Source organism: Podarcis tiliguerta (assembly GCF_965153285.1).
Source record: "Podarcis tiliguerta genome assembly, chromosome: 9".
In the NCBI taxonomy this organism is placed as follows: Eukaryota; Metazoa; Chordata; class Lepidosauria; order Squamata; family Lacertidae; genus Podarcis; species Podarcis tiliguerta.
Genome location: NC_139542.1, coordinates 39,135,574 through 39,153,682, shown reverse-complemented (window position 1 = coordinate 39,153,682; position 18,109 = coordinate 39,135,574). Strand labels below are relative to the sequence as shown.

The 18,109-nt window shown below is 40.6% G+C and overlaps 1 protein-coding gene across 16 annotated transcripts in view; it reads right to left on the bottom strand.

The window, feature by feature from the left end:
• Nucleotides 1-18,109, bottom strand: part of TMEM131L (transmembrane 131 like) — a 66,855-nt gene that overhangs the window by 46,463 nt on the left and 2,283 nt on the right. For all 16 annotated transcript variants that reach the window (XM_083457025.1, XM_083457021.1, XM_083457010.1 and 13 more), the window contains exon 3: nt 11,024-11,067. In XM_083457025.1, the coding sequence (XP_083313151.1) occupies nt 11,024-11,067 (44 nt within the window). The remainder of the gene's footprint in view (nt 1-11,023; nt 11,068-18,109) is intronic.

The following is an 18,109-nucleotide window of genomic DNA, read 5'->3' as shown; positions in this document are numbered from 1 at the left end:
AGAGGGACTGATTATCAAAATGTCACGCAGAGCATCTTTCCCCCCACTGCTAGACCAGATATTCAATTTCTGATAGATACCATTATGGGGGGTTTTTATGGGGTTCCCCCTAAATTTTTAATTTAGTAAATTGTAGACTTTAGCTAATATTTGGAGTACTAAGGGAAGATGCCAGGCACAGTGTAAAAATACAGGCTGAGCCAGTTCTTCTGTTTAAGGAGATCAGTTGACAGAGGTGCCATCAAAGAACAAAGACAGGTGAGGGTAGGGCATTGCCTTGACAAAAGATATCGGCCTTCAGTGTCAGTCAAGGGGGGGGGGGAGTTCCTCCCCCAGCTGTGTGTAAGCAAGAGACAATAGCAGAGTTGGGAGGGAGAAATTGCTAGGGTTACGGGAGGTGTGATGTCACCACAGGAAAAAAGAATGTCCTTTTTACACACAGCCTGAGTTGCATTTGGAGGATTTTGGGGAAGAATGAGGAAGGGGCCAGAACTCCATGCATACAGGCTGGGAGAGGCTGTACTGAAAAACTGGGGAGCATGACTGGCTTTGCTCTGGCTGCAAGCTTGCTGAAGCTATGATGGGAGCAACAAGAGACACTAATGGGGTGTAATGTTCTGCACCCCCTCCACTGAAAACTCAGCTGTAAATATGTGTAAATAAACCATATTTCTTAAAGACATGACAGTGTCTGCTGTGCCTCATTCCAAAAGAACACAAACCCTGGTTATTTGCTGCCACTCAGCAGAGATTGGGGTGACCTATAACAATGCACAACAACTTACAGGTAGCATCTGATAGATCTAAACACAAAGGACATGCCCTAAGAAAACTAGCTACAGGGAGAGTTGAATGCTATGCAGTTGCTTCTAATGTTACTGGGTGATATCCAAGTAAGTTATGCTCAAGAGTAGATGCATTGAAATTAGTAGACTAATTGATTTCAATGGTAATAGTCAATGACTAACACTGAATATCATCTATTATCCACAGGAAGAGAGAACCTAACATCATCACAAACAACTTCATTATGGCTTAATCTACACAGAAACAGCAACTGTAAACTGCTTCTCAGGTATAGGAGTACAGATGCAGATTTTAGTGTGGTGGGGGCATATTCTTGACCAATCTACCATGAAAAAAACCATACACAGGGAATGCTAACTACCACATTAGAGGGAAAAGAAAGGCTGGAATTCTGTTACCTCACTTCCAATCTTCTCCTTTATTTTCAACTTTTTCCAGCTGTTCTTGCCTCTGTAGCCTGGTGAGAATCTGAGGCAGGCTAGCCCCCTCTCCCCAAATCAATAAACTATAGAAAAATAGCCATGGGCATAGCCTGGGGGGACAGGGAGGGGCAGCTGCCCCCCAATCAATAAAAATACATAGCAAACTGAGTTTTACCCTCCGCCCACCAACAAAAATCCTGGCTACGCCCATGAAAATAGCTGTTGGGTTCACAGTTAAAACAAGCGATGATTAGCAAGCCAGCAAAAAAACGCATAGTTTGCTTCCAGAAAACAAACCATGGTGGGTTCAGACATTTAAACAAACCACAACTTGCCTAACCAACCATGTATTCACATTATGTTCCAACCAGGCTATTATGAAATTGGGTAGACTGAGAGTGATTGGGCCAAAGTCACTCAAGTGAGCTTCATGACTTAAATAAAGATCTTAACATAGATCTCACTGGGCCAAGTCCATTGCTCTATCCACACAACACCAAACAAATGCAGTTGCTCCATCTGCAGTCTAAAGGTGGAACAGTTTTACCTCTTCATTCGCTGTTCGTGTGTAACTGTCCGAAGAACTACTGTGACACACATCTTACTCATGGTCAGAACTACAGTTTAAGAGGTGGATCTGACCACAGGTGATTTTGCATGTCATAGCGCTAGTATATTCTTTGGAACCTATATTGTCAGAGGGAACTCAAAACCAGTAGCAGCTCTCATATTTGTAATCAGCACCACCAGATGGGAACACATGATAATAGCATTCTTAAAACTTGCAACTTTCTTAAGGATGCATTGGAAATCAGATATTCCTTCAAATTTTCATGTTTTTGCTTTGCAGTTGTGTCCACTTCTTAATTTGTTTTTGTCACACTTGTATTTTGTTCACTCTTCAAAGAATTCAGGGTATGTGGATATTATCCCACATAAAATAGGAAAGGTTATGTGATAAGTAATTTGCTCAATGCCATCCAGTGAACCCTTTAGCAACCCAATGTCTGCAGCCAAAGACATTATTGGTCATTAACTGAGCAGTAATACAAAGGTTCCAAACTCATCTTTGTGGTCATGCTGAAAAGGAGAGGGATTGAAGTTCACCTTGGCTTATTTATGTCACACTGAACATGACATCCATGACATCCAGATGTAGACACTATGACTCTCCTTGTATACAGCCTGTGTTTAAAGGTTTAAAGGAACATAACACCCTAAGTTGTCCTTAAAATGTACAATACCTTCTTTTAGGACTTTGGGGCAAAGCCAAGTAGTAATCTCAACCTTTTTAACTAGAATTCTAATTGACACTGCTAAGGTATCTTTTTAAAAAGGAGAGAGAAGAGCAGTATAAATCAGCTGCGCCAGAGTATACCTCTTTAAAAGACAAATGCACACACACTCCCAAACATGTTATCTTTAAAACAGAGTATAAAAACCAGACAATCTGAGCTGCACTTAGAAAGACCGCAATCTTAGAAATTCACCAGCGCTGTAAAAAGTGGACGATTACTACCAGTAATCGTACTTGCTAGCAGGACTTATTTACAATGGGGGGGGGGGGAGTGTGACAGGATGGGGGATGGGACAAGAGACTCAACGTGGAAACATTGCAACAGAAATCAAATTGGCACTGAAGAAAGGCAGTTAACAGCCACAACAAAGCATGTAAGTCATGGGTCAAGGAGCTGGTCAAGTAGAAGAGCCCCTTCAGCTCCTGGCATTCTGTTGCTACTTGCGGTGAACAAGGCTTTGAAAATGACAGGCAGCAAGATATTGTGGAAGAGTCTTTCAACACAAACCAACCCCTCAGAAGGCAGCACATTTTCCATGTCGTTGCAAAAGCTTTTTTAAAAAGAACAATACAAAAAAGCATTGCTACACCCAAGTTTAGATAACACTTCACCTCTAAATATAAGTTTTGGCTAGGTCTACTCAACTGAGAAACCACAGGGAAAATGAAACCTCATTCAGTAAATTTACGATTTGTCCTCTCAAGCACAACAGATGGTTCAGAACATTTGCGTTGCCAACTGTATTTATCTGACTAGATCTCCGAGTCTGTTTTCTTTCATTTCGCTTTAGTTATTTCATCTCTGAAGCATCATTTCCCAGTTAAGATTACGGTATATCCAGCATTTTTCTCAGATATATCCCTGTTTCTGGTTAAAACATTTAATTTCTGGTTTTTCATACTCATTTTTTTCAAAACGGAGAACTTGTCCACCACAATTCTTGGATTTAGGCATAATAACAAGCTATGCTTTAGACTCCCTCTCCTTACAAGAGCTGCAATATCAGCTGTGTTTGTTATGTCCAAACCCATACAAATTGTGTTTAGTCTCAACTCAAGGGAAACAAGCCAAGCGGTTTCTAATATTGGCCTGTTTCCCAACCTGGGGTAGCTGATGTGCGTTCTCCAGATGTTTGACATCAACTCCCATCAACCCCAGCCAGCACATCCAATGGTCAAGCAACATGGAAGTTGTAGTCCAATACCCACATAGCATCTCAATAGCTATTCCTGTCATTAACACAGCTTGTCCAGATTCAGGCATAGGAACAAACTGTGCTTAGTTGAAAAAAGAAAGATAAAACATCTAATCTCTTCCTTGCAGGTACGGCCTGTGGCTTGATCACTTTACACTAAATGATCGTTTAGCATTACTTTCAAACATAGCCAGCAAAACATTCTGATTTTAAACCTCTTACACTTCTCACAATTATATTAAGCTCCACTTTCTTGTTCCATCCTCTTGCAGCAAAAGTGGCAATTATGTCTGCCTGCATTTCTTTCATAAAATATTAACAAGATATTTGTCTTTTAAGATTAATTTGAAATTGGAACTCCATTAAATACACACAAAAGAGAAACAACAGTCAGAAAAATAATTGAGAGAAGCATTAGCAATGGGAAAATGGTATGTATTAAATTACTTCAGTTCAAGATAGGAATCGAGGATTATTCTGACACTTGGCTGCCCTTTGACGAATACCTAGACAAAGCAACTGTCACTAGCTATAAAACTTAAGAGACTATGTTCTTTCTTTTGTCCTCAAATGCTATTTTCACCAGCTGCTGTTGGGATAATCTTGAGGAAAACGCACACCAGATAATTAATTTGAAGTAATTTCAGCTTCTTTCTCTCCCTGATAAATTTTTAATGCAACCTACAAAACTGATGCTTACTGTTATTTACAAGGTTCAAGAACTAAAATATAAAGGTAATAGAATTGCCATATTTACTTTAGCAAAACAAGAACAAAAAAATTACCACAAACAGGACAGCATATTGATAAATATATCAAGAAGTGGTACATTAGAATAGGTTAAACACATCAGTACGGAGAAAGAGAATTCCCTTATTGGTATAACAGAAATTATGAGATGGTGAAATTACTGTTTATGAGGATCTGTATTTTAGGCCCTTGATTACCCTTTTGGGGTCATAGTTCAAATAGAGCAGAGTTTACAGAACCAGTGAACAGGAACAAGGAGCTAATGGCAAGAAGAGGCTACTACACCTAATCAGTCTAGCCAGAACAGGAGATCTAGGTAATCAACAGGGAAGATGAGAACCTGTGATCTTGCAGATGTTCCTAGACTCCTGGCCATTGGGCTTGCTGACTGATGTGAGCTGGAGTGTTACAACATCTAGAGGACCACAGTTTCCCCAAGCCTACAATGAGGAGTGGCTTGGTTTGGGAAGTTTTTTTATGCTAAAAGGCAAAAGTTAAGTAGCTACAATTGTCCATTATCACTATCTACAACATGGTAACATTGCTCAATTATATAGAGTTGCTGCTCTAGAAATGCCTGTACCATAACTAAGATAGCCACCTTTTGGAGCTTGACCATCTGCCTGACCCAGTATAAATCACTCTGGTCATTCCAAATGATGACCATACAGTATGAGCCCCTGAAACAGATCCATTTTGCTTTTTGTCTGTGCACTCGCACACTGTTTTAATGTTTTGTTTTTATTATACAGTGGTACCCCGGGTTACAGACGCTTCAGGTTACAGATGCCGCTAACCCAGAAATAGTACCTCAGGTTAAGAACTTTGCTTCAGGATGAGAACAGAAATTGTGCTCCGGCAGCGCCAGGAGGCCCCATTAGCTAATGTGGTGTTTCAGGTTAAGAACAGTTGCAGGTTAAGAATTCACCTCCAGAACGAATTAAGTTCTTAACCCGAGGTACCACTGTATTGTGCTCTGCTGTATCGTGTACAATATCATAATGAGATCCCACTGGGATCTAATTGCCTGGAGCAGCTTAGTGGGCTGGAGAAAGCAGTTTGGATTTGAAGTACTTCTTCCAAATGGAGCATTTTTCTCTCTGCAGAGAAAAAAACTGTTCCGTTTGCAGGCAGCATTTTGAATACAAACCACTTCCCCAACATATGTAGGAAAAAGTGGTACATCTTTAAACAGGTCATTCCTCCTTCTACAGAGGAAGGAGTTTAGGTTTCAAGTGATTGCTCCAGAAAGACTCTGAAGAAGGGCCCAGTAACTGCAAATGAGCTCATCAGCAGTTACAGGAAACCCCCTTGAAGGTGCACTCTCACTGCCAATCAGCTGATTGTCGCTGGAAGTGCATCTATAAAGGAGTGCCCCTGTAAAGGAGATTGCTGTAACCACTGACCAGCTGATCTGCAGTTACAATGATCTTTTAACACTGACATGCACTGTCCACATGACATTAGACCATCAGGTGGCTGGTAGGCAGGCAATCTCGCCCACCCGTCAAAGTTGGCCTACGGATACTGCGGGAGGGATGAAGAATAGTGATCAAAGTTACCAACAGCATGGATGTCCAGCAACGTAGTTGCTTCTGAACAGACTCAATCCCAGCTCCTAAAAGAACCAGATCTCTATTTCTGTATATTCTGATCTCTAACCTCTATAGAAACATTGTTTTAGTAGCACATAACATATATAACCTCATTTTCCAAGTCCCAAAATGTCTGATGGTTCAGTGTCAAGGAGACTGATGCTAGACAAACAACTGAACTTTAGATGAGATTTATAATGTAGATAGCATGTCTTGTGATTTTACTGCCGCTTCTGTGTTTATTTTGTAACACTCCCCCTCTCCCAATCCTGACACAGAGCAGTCTTAACTGAAATATATATTAACTGTGCAACAGGGTGCATGTTTACTCAGTAGTAAATCCCACTGAGTCCAATAAGGTTTACTTCTTAGTAGGCTTAATACTGGAATTGCAGCTTTGACATGCAGTACATAAAGGTATAGACATGTGCAGTACCGTACAAGAAATACATGTTACTGCCTTTTTGACTTTCATTTGTATTAACAAATAAACATTAACACTCAGAAGAACATAAATACACTAGCAGTTTCCTGATCCTTATACTAAGTACATAATACCTTATACTTTCCGAATAACTTTTAGAAACTCAACGACCATTAACTTGAACCCATAATGGAAATCTTTTATAAACTCAAGGACCATAAAATATTTCAGACTTTAAAATGATTTGAAGAATAGTCAGATTAAGAATTATTATGTTGGTTTAAAGGCTCCTGGAAAACAAAACCCTCTTCAAATGTTAGGACTGTAAACAAGCTGAAGGCATTTATATGAGGCTTCACCAAAATGTTTCAAATGTCACAACTCTGACATCCAAGAAAGCTGTTTTTAATCAATACAGGAATAACAAAGCTATTTTCCACATTCATGTTCTTCTATGAAATATTTTTGTTTTCCTTTTACGATCTTTTGACATGCCCTCCACCCTCAAAAGCTAAAACTGTAGACTGTGCAATGTGCTGTGAAAAATACCAGCAGCACAAACAGCACCACAATCCTGACTGACATGCAGCTGGAGAACCTTGATATATGATATACAATGTTAATAGATGCTTTTATAATAATAATAAAAAGTAGTAACCACTTCATGCTTTTTCTGCTTGGCTTCCATACTAGCTCCCCTCCCCACCAAAGAACTAGTAATTATCCATTAACAACAGAGACATCACATATCTCTATAGATTCATATAATTGCTCATATCCAAAGCAATCAACTTTTGACTTACTGTACATTTTCCCAGGAGTACTAAGAACTAGAATGGAATTTGCCCACATGGAACTACCAATAGTGATACACAAATACTAGATTCATTAAGGTACATCCCCTGATAGTTTCCTTGAATTCCCAGCTGCCTCCCTTTTGTGGTTGCAAAAACATAATTTGCTGAGATTCCCATGTGGAGCACAAGGACAACCTGTTTTGGCACAAAAACCGAATCTCATATCAGCTTCTCAATGAGCAGACTGGTAAAGTGAAGGACCATCCTCAAAAGGACAACCCCTCCCATTTTAAATCTAACAATAAAAATAAGTTTGTTTCCCTAACATAGTCCCATGACAGAAATTTTATGTAGGTCAATTGATTTATTAACGAATTGCCTGTTGCACACCATTTTAACATGGTAAAATGCACTTGGAGGACAAGCAGAAAGGCTGATTGTCTGGAGTTTAATAAGTAGAAAAGTAGTGTCTCTGAAAAAGTTTAGCATAATCAGATATAAGCAGTCTGCCTGACCTATTTCAACTATGGCAGTTATTACATTATTTCAACAGGTTCACCTGGTGCAGGGAATAGCTTTCTCCACTAACATGTGAATAATGTAAACAATGTATTCAGTTTCAGCCTTCCCACTGGATACTGGCATCAAAACATGGCAGTGGGAGCTTGGCCTCAAGGGTCTGCCTAAGAAGTCAGAATATGTATTTCAATCTACAGTACTGCTGGAACTTATTACCACCCCATTTCTAATGATGCTCTTCAGCTCATAGCTTCTATTATCCCCAAAGGACCCGCCCAAAATTTAGGAAGGAGCAGGTAGAACATTCAATGTCTCCTAGTTTGAGATGGTTTCTTTATCAGCTAGATAAAGAAAGTAGATTCAATTAAAGCATTCACCTAGTAAATGGCTACATTTCCTACACTAAACAAAATACCAACTACCCCGTAAAGACTAAGACCAATGAGAGACACATGAGCTAAATCTTCCCTTTGGTTATGGGAAACTAATAGTCCATTAGGATACATAAATGTATCCTGGTGACCAGCCTACAATGCTGCAAAGAGAAAGACTTCTTCAAAAATGTCTAGCATGATGGCATCTTGGGCAACGACATTTATAAATTCAGTTCTAACCTAAAGCAGACATTTGGATTTTGGATATAAAGAAAACAGGTAATAGAATCATCATCTTATCTGCACATCATATTAAATGACCTTATAGAGATATTCTGAGGTACGCCTACACACATACACACAGGAAGTCAGTTGTCTGTGCATCACCGGTTATTTCTAAAATTAGACTAACAAGTTAAATGAGTTAGTTAAAGAATACAACACTGCAGATCGCTATCATGTTTTGAGAGCTTAGTAGGGCTTAGTAGAGTTTTTTTTTAAAACAACAACAGATACTTTATCAACTTTCAGAAATTGTTATGCATTTTGCTTTTGGCCATTAATTTGTACCTGTTCTTTATAGAAATTGGGGGTGGAGGGGGAGTTTTGGGAGTTGGTTGGATGCGGCCTGTGCTTACTTATATCCAAATATAGGAAAATAAATTCTTAAGAACAGTTGAAGATATATTCCAACTTCTAGATTCTCTCTCCATGCTATTGGAATGTTCCCACAAATAAGTGAAAGGAGCTAGATTTCTCAAAACAGAACAGGTCTTTTCTTCACCTGCTAAAGCAATTCCATGATCCAAGTTCTTTGAATATATGAACAGAAGATAGATCACCGAATAGGAGGAATGGGGAGTGTACGCGTACATACATATCAGCTTATTAAAATTGTGAAAGCGTATCTTCTGGGAGAATAAAGAATAATGGAGACCAGTTTTAACCTGTGAAGCCTGGTGTAGGCATTAGGCAGCAGCTCACTTCAAACCAGTTTAAAAACCACTCATTTTTAAATGTCTCGCATGCACACAACGCATGTTGAGAGAAGGCTTCTGAGGGAGGTCAAAACATCTGCTAACTCCTATCAGCCCCAGAAAACATGGCCAGTGGCCAGGGATTATGGGAGCTGTAGTTCAACAACATTTGGAGAGTCTAAGGTTCCCCACACCTGCTCTATGAAGTATCCTTGAAGTCTAATAGTTTGAGAATGGGCCTGACTTTTTAAAATCTTTTTTTAGACTGAAAGAAAAAGTGCCATCAAAATTATGGAAGATGTACTCTACAGAGTACTAGTTGAATGTTGGACTTTGCTCTTAACTGGGTGCACCAAGTCATTCTGTTTTCACTGCAAAGGTAAGCCAGTCTTTGCTCCAATCATTAATAGCTGTACTAAAGAATTCCTGGCAGAAAAACCAACACTGTCAACTTTGTTAAGGAAAAACAAAGTGTGAGAGATAGTTCATATAAACAGTTTTTTGTGTTGTTGTTTTAACTCCACAAGGTGGGTAATAACCATAGGTTTGCTTGCAAGATGAAGCCGTACCAAGATCTAATTCTATACTACAATACCAGGAAAGGCCAGAGTGAGTGAAAAAACACCAAGCCCAGAACCAGCTGAGCCTCCCTGGAGAGGGCATTTTAGACTTGGGGTGTCTGCACTAAAAGGTTTTATTCCTTATCACCTTACATCTGAAAGGAGCCACACTCAGAGAGGACCTCGAATGAAGATCTGAATACTCATGCAGGTTATATGAGGAAAGACAGTCTTTGATATCACTTTTAAAACTCTCTAGATGACTTGGAGCAGGGTAAAGCCCTAAAATGGACCATAAAGGAACTTGGTGTGGGTTTAAAACTGGCTACATGGGCTAGGTTTCTGGAGCCTAAGTTAACCATCTAGCTGCTGTGCTTTGTATTACCTAAGGTTCCTGAACCATCTTCAAGGGCAGCACCACATACAATGCATTGCAGTAATCCAAATGGATTAGTGTTTTTATACAACTAGTTAATGCCATAAGGTTATTAAAAATAACCTAATGCTAGTCATGATATGGTATGAATGCCCTAGAACAGGACAGCTGTTGAGAGAGAATGCAGCTGCAGCAGGTGACACATTTACCTTACCAAAAGGCCTGAAAATGCCAAGTTGTTCAATGCCAAGTAGATTTCAATTTTTACATTCAGAAAACTAAATGAAGCAATACGCTTCTCAAAACAGCCTTCACTGAAAAAAATAATCCTGTTTTTACCTTGGCAGGAAAACAAGGAGCAGTGCAATTACCATCTGCTCTAGGCTTTAATCATTTGCTGGCAATAAGAAGGTAAAAGAAACTTGATCATACTCTTAGACAGTAAGACTGAATATGCACTAATAAAAAAACCTGAATTCAGTTTTAATTAAACAAAGCATCAACAAGGCACCCCCGTCTCTCTTCTGTATTTTATTTCTGTTAATATGGATTCTCTGGAAAAAGACTCTCTTATCTGAAGAGAACCTGGTACTTCAACATTTTTAAAAATTAAACTTGTAATGCATGGGTAATGAATACTGCATGAGAAGCATTTTTTAAAAATAAAATAAAATTAAAGCCTCATTCATTGATCTATTGATAAATAAACCAGATTTCCATAGAAATATTGCAGGGCAACATACAACATAAAACCACAACACTGACAAAAACAACAGGTTAAGCTGTTAATCTTCATCACTCAACTAAGAGAGCAAGCATAAATTAAATTATTCAAAGTAACCGACTTCACTATTACTGTAGGGAATAATGCAAATATAGTTTATTGTTGTATGATGGAAGATGTTTATTTTTATCTTAACACTGCTTACCTCTGCTCTTGTGGATGTTCTTCCACATCCTCCTCTGATTCAGCCTAGTGGACAGAGAAAATACCATGAAATATAAGCAGCAAATATAAGTTTCCAGCATACATTTGTATTTTAGAAATCCCAGAGCTCTTTAAGGATATTCTGTTCAGTGGGACCCCCTATACTGAATGATGACCATGACCATTAGGTCCAGTCGTGACCGACTCTGGGGTTGCGGTGCTCGTCTCGCTTTATTGGCCGAGGGAGCCGGTGTACAGCTTCCGGGTCACATGGCCAGCATGACTAAGCCACTTCTGGCAAACCAGAGCAGCACGCGGAAACGCCGTTTACCTTCCCACCTATTTATCTACTTGCACTTTGACGTGCCTTCGAACTGCTAGGTTGGCAGGAGCTGGGACTGAGCAACGGGAGCTCACCCCGTCGCGGGGATTCGAAACACCGACCTTCTGATCTGCAAATCCTGGGCTCTGTGGTTTAACCCACAGCACCACTCGTGTCCACCAAATGTCAATAATAAAAGCACCATCCAGATTTTTTTTCTTTTTTTAAGTTGGGTAACAGTCTACATATCAGCAGAAAATTACAGCTGCTTGAAAACTCATGGGAGAGTCCCGGAAATCACAGATTCATAAAAGATGGGAATGGCATTCCATTCATAAGCTCAGACTGTGGGAAACCAATGTCCCCAAAGCCCACTTCTGGCAACCCAGTAACTCATGGCAAGTAGTGAATCCAGTGTCATACATTTCGGAATCTCGGTGGATATGCTCAAATTATATATATACCTCCCAATTCTCTCTTGAAGAATCTCTGTCAAGAGGCAACAGAAGAATCCATTTTCCCCATGAAACCACATGCAACCTCTGAAAGTTGCAACAGCCTCAACCATAGCTTTGTAAGACAGGTGTGTATGTGTGGATGTGTGCAAATAAAACCCTTAAAATAGACAAACGGGTGCATTCTCCTTACAGTTGGCTAAATTCTTGCATGCAGGTTTGACGGCCAATGCCCTTAAGGATTTTGCTTTCCCCTTCAAAATGTTTCTAGGTTTGCTCAATTGAACTATAGAGACAGCCCTAATAAAACATTTCGTGAATCCGTTGGCTATGGGGAAATTTAGAACAAAGCACTTTTTAGCTCTGGGTCATGGCTTGTGGCATGTTATCAGGATAAAGTTAATCTGTAATGGAGTTTAATTGTGGTATAAATGTGATTTAACACAAAGACTAAAACGACCTTCAGACTCCTTGTAGGCCTGTAATTCTGTAACCAGATTCTGCTATGCAGATTCCATATTTAGAGTTATTTTAAACCATCAATAGTAGTTCTTCAGTTTTTTTAACCAATCTCTCTCTCTCTTTATTGTCAAAATACAGATGAAGGAAAGTATTACCAGCAGTCCTACACAAGCTAGTGATTAACTTTATCTGGCTATAACTCTTCACGCAACAAGCAAAAACAAAGATAGGGCTCTAATCAGCTGGCACCCTCTGCACCAATTTCTTCATGTATCTGGGGTAGTGTTCATATTTGCAGAAACAGCAGCTGCTGCTTTATGTTTCCAGACTTGGCTTTGTCCAGCTTAATTTTTCTTGGTTTCAATGTTTCTTTTTCTTTTGTTTCTCATTAGTTTCAAATTATAACTGTATCATATATTTTGTATCAGTCTGATTCCAAGAACTTTAGGAAATGCCCACAGTAGCTTAAGTAAAATAAATGTGGAAGCTTGCTGATAATTAAGACAAAACTGTATTTTTAACACCTTCACAGCTGCTCCATTTTATTTAATCTTTGCCCACAAGTACCACCAAAATAAAAAAAGGAAATACCAGTCCTTTAAAAAAACAAATTAACCATTGCTCCCACAAAGGAAAGTTCAAAGGAAACCTGCTATTTGTGGTTGCTTTTATATGCATTTTGATGGCATATATTCATAGACAGCAATCACTGTTGTAGTGATGTATAAATACAAAAACATGCTTGTTTAAAGCACTCCAAATACAACTCAGGTTCGGCTCTCCTTGGGCACCATAAAGTGCAGTTAGAGGTTAGGGGCAGGGAGGGCATCAGATATAGCCACTGCCACAAGGCCATTCCTACTTCCCTGAAAGTTAACTGGAAATCATTTCTTGAATGGGCTACAACTCCCTGGATGCCCTCGTCATACAGCTGAGGGCACACAAGGAAATTTAGGTAACCACAGACACATATATGTATATGCAACATTTCTGTACAAATTCATAGTGGATAGAAGGGCTTGTTCGCACAGACATCATTGGGAGAATGGTCACTGTACAACTGCTTGGCAGAAACTGAGGGTCATCTCCATGCAACCTGGTAAGCTTAAGTTGGCTATTTTATTTTTTTCAACTTGCAAGTGACTAAAAATAGGTATACTATGGCACAATATTATTTCAGTAGAGCAGTTATAGCACTGCCTCATGCCATATTACTTGACCATATTTGCACTGTATCATATGCACCCAAATGCACTGATATTTCCTTCAACCAGTGTTCAGGTAAGTTTTACTCAGACCATTTATGTCTGGTCCATTCATTTCAATGGGTCTACTCTGAGTAAAACTTAGTTGCATACTAAAAGGTCTCTTCTACCCTCCGGTGGCATTCCAAAGCCATCCAACAACGACTAAAGTTCTGACAGAACTTAAAATAATAACTCTGGTGGCCGGGTATTTTCACAAACAAAAACTTAACCTTCAATTCACTCTTGGGCCTTTAAAACATTTTGTTAATATATTTTCTGCATTGCAGGAGGTTGGACAAGAAGATCCTTGGGGGAACCAATTCTACAATTCTATGATCTTGGCATTGGAATTTCATACAGGCTGAACAAAAATTGGCAAGCCATAGGGAGAAATAAAACAGTATGAATCTAAAAACTAAATCCCTTCCTTGTAAGGCATTTTAAGAAGTAGTCAAACAAAGATCAACATGGCCCTTCTGTTTGGCATGCACTTCTCCTAGCAGCTACAGCAAAGAATGATGAAGATCTGTCAGCAATTCACTGCTGCTTCTTAGAACTGTCAGCAGTGAGATGTCTAAATGAGTTTGACTCTATTTTGATACTAGCATGTCTTCCAATAAAAAAATAAAAAAATGAGCAGGAATTCGTCACCTAAAAAGTTTTCAACGTGATGTACAGTGGTACCTCGGGTTAAGTACTTACGTGATTCGTTCCAGAGGTCCGTACTTAACCTGAAACTGTTCTTAACCTGAAGCACCACTTTAGCTAATGGGGCCTCCTGCTGCTGCCGTGCTGCCGGAGCACGATTTCTGTTCTCATCCTGAAGCAAAATTCTTAACCTGAAGCACTATTTCTGGGTTAGCGGAGTCTGTAACCTGAAGCGTATGTAACCTGAAGCGTATGTAACCCGAGGTACCACTGTAATACAATACACTAAGGAAATAAGAACTTTCCTTTTCTAATAGCTTGGAAAATGTTCTTGGTAGAAAGGAAGAAAGACTATTTTATGTTGAAGTTGAAAGAATTATTTTCCCTATACTGGCGTGCAAGAAACTATATTTACAGATATGCAATATATATATATATTGGGGGGGGGGTGAATGGAGTGATGAGGGCCATGAGTAGAAGCACTCGACACTGCAACATTTTATCACAGGGTCCTACTTGCGTATATTTAATTGCCCAATTAAATATTGGGCAATTTCCCACCAGGACTAAAACAATCCTAGAATAGGTCAAGGAATCACTAGCTGACCTCATCTATTAGGTCATTATGACTCTGAATTATTTAGGAAAGAATAATCTCAGTGGCACACCAAGCCACCACTCTGCCAGTTCTCAATCTCTGTTCACCTAACTCCCCTCAATATTAGATACCAACTTTAACAGCAGTTAGAAACATAGAATTGTAGAGTTGGAATGGTTTATGACGGCCAGCAAGTCCAAACTTCTGCAATGCAGGAATATTTTGCCCAACGTGGGGCTTGAACCCACAACCCTGAGATTAAGAGTCTTGTGCTCTACCAACTGAGACATCCCAGGAGTCTGGTAAGGAGACCCAAAACAATAAGATAGGGTACAATAAACTAGGCTGGTCAGAATCCCTTTGGATCAGAACACACCGATGTGTTCTGAAAGCAGAGCGCCCGGCGCTTCGGGAACACATCCACAGCCTAGGCAGCCCTGTGGAAGTTCCCCGCAGGGCTCCCCACGCTGCGGATAGCAGCCTGCCACCCGGCGGGCAGGGCGCCCTTAAGCAGAGCGCCCCTCGTGCCGGGCATACATCCGCAGCGTGGGGAGCTCTGCAGGATAGCAGCCTGCCGCCCGGTGCGAGGGGTTCCCTGAAGCAGAGCGCCCCTCCCGCCGGGCAGACATCCGCAGCGTGGGGAGCCCTGCAGGAGTTCCTTGCAGGGCTCTCCATGCTGCGGATAGCAGGGCGCCCCTCACGCCAGGCAGACCTCGGCCAGCCCCACAAGCTCGGGGGACAGCAGGGAGGCGCAGCGCCACCATCCTGCTGTTCCTCGACCTGGTTCGGTTTCCCCGACCTGCTTTTGGGGGGGGAAATAAAGGGGGGAAATAAAGGGGGGGAAATTTTCTTTATTTCCCCCCCCAAAAAACTAGGTGCGTCCTATGGGACAAAAAATACGGTAGTTAACCAAATGACCAGATTTTATTTACAAAACACGCGGAACAGGGAATTACAGCTAACTAAATAAGCAAAGAAAATGTTGGTTCTAAACTTCCCCAAACATATGTGACAGCAGGTCATAACTTTCATGTAGCAGATGATACAAATTAAAAGGCAACAGTTACCAGGAAATCAAAAGATAGAAAACAGCTATCCTATCAATGTCAACTGAATACACTTGATCATGCATTTGTAAGTATTTGCTTGCAGAACTGATGCAGTGGTCTGACTAGCTACCGGATACTGAGAAGGGGTGAGCTAGAGGTCAACCCTGCCCGCAAGGTACTGAGTTATAAGTAATACAAATTACAATAAACAGTTGCATCCCTAACTTCCATGACAAACATAGTTCAGATCTACCTTGCCTAACCTTTTCCCCTCCAGAATGGAGCTGATGAGAATTGTACTGCAAACATCTGGCAGATACTAAGTTGGTGAGGACTCTTTTAAATTACTGTGAACAAACCACAGTGGGCCTTAAGTATGAATGTTCCCCTTTCCTCTGCCTCATGTACGCAGGTGTGAATCCTTCTGCTTCACACTAGAACAAGCAACAGTCATGTCATGTCTTGTGGAACTGTGGTTTGTTCTAACTGAAATCAGTTAACGAATCAGAAAATCAAGCCACCTTCATTTCCCTCCTTGTTTACACTCTCCTTTTCCTTTCCAATGAATATTCAAATCAGCTATGTAAACTGCTACCAGAATATCACAAAGAACAATAAAGCAAGAAATAACACTCCGGGGACATCCATAATTAATCTAAAAAATAAATAAATAGTAATTGGTATTTATTTCATATAAAATATAAGATTATTAACATTTGAATACTAATAAACATCCCTACACATGCATCCCAAATCTAATATTATCCCAGAAACATAGAAAAGATTCCTAACAGCTGTAAATTAAGTTATAAAAAAGTGCACAGTTAAATAGAACTGCAGTAGGACAAAATAAGTAAAGGTAAAGGGACCCCTGACCATTAGGTCCAGTCATGGCCAACTCTGGGGTTGCGGTGCTCATCTCGCTTTATTGGCCGAGGGAGCCGGAGTACAGCTTCCAAGGTCATGTGGCCAGCATGACTAAGCCGCTTCTGGCGAAACAGAGCAGCACACGGAAACGCTGTTTACCTTCCCGCTGGAGCAGTACCTATTTATCTACTTGCATTTTGACATGCTTTCGAACTGCTAGGTTGGCAGGAGCAGGGACTGAGCAACGGGAGCTCACCCCATTGCGGGGATTCGAACCGCCGGCCTTCTGATCGGCAAGTCCTAGGCTCTGTGGTTTAACCCACAGCACCACCAGCATCCCATAAGTAAGTAAGTACTGGAGCAATAAAAAGCTCGTGCTTCATACAATTAACCCATTCCACCCTACCCACATATCACAAGTCAAAGTTCAACAATAAACTAAAAACATTGTGACTCTGGATATGCAGCAGCCCTCGCCCTCATCCTGGGCCATCACCTTCTGTCTCCTGCAAGAGACTACAACCCCATCATCGTTAAATATTGACTACGCTAGCTGGAGCTGATGGGAGCTAGTAGCCAACAACACCTACAAGGCACCATGTTGACTACCATGGCCCCAACAAAGCCTTCTCTCACAAGAAAGATCCAGGGGACTTGCATCAGAAAGGAGAAGAGCACTCTCACCCCTACGTGCTACATGAAGAGGCAATGTGCAAAAGGGGAAACCCGTCAGTCAACCCACCACCCGCTCATGTAATATATAGCCTCTTCCGCAGAAGCTGCAGCAGGATGAATGCTCTTCAGCAGATGTATTGCTAGTTCAAATAGAGAGTCTTCTGCAGTGTTAGCAGAGGTGGTTCCCAGGCTTGTAGGCAGTTAAGGTGGCTTAGAGCAGGGTTTCCCAAGCTTGGGTCTCCAGTTGTTTTTGGACTACAATTCCCATCTCCCCTGACCACAGGTCATGCTAGCTAGAGGTGATGGGGGTTGTAGTCCCTGTGTTGCTGAACTGCAACTCCTAGTAGTTCCAGCACCATGACCAATGGCCAGGTCATTTATGACTTATTGTTCAGAAACATCTGCAGGTTTAAAGGTTCCCCACACCTGCTTCACTAGACCAGGATTTACTAGATCAATCTACTAATATCCAGACATTGCACTGGTGAATTGAGATTTCTGCAATGTACAATCATGCATTTCTCTGAAAACTGCATTTACTAATGCCTCCCTGTATACTACAGACAAACCATTTTTTAAAAAGTTGCAGCTACTTGTTTTTGTTTTTTTCATCGTATCTGTAAGAAATGGCAATTTCTCCCCACCCACATCCAGCCTACCAATTCATTTGCTTTAAACGTAGTATAAATAAACAAGTAATTATTTCATTTGGGAACATTCAACATGTTAACAAAGTAAATAAGTCATTTGCTTTTTAAATTTCA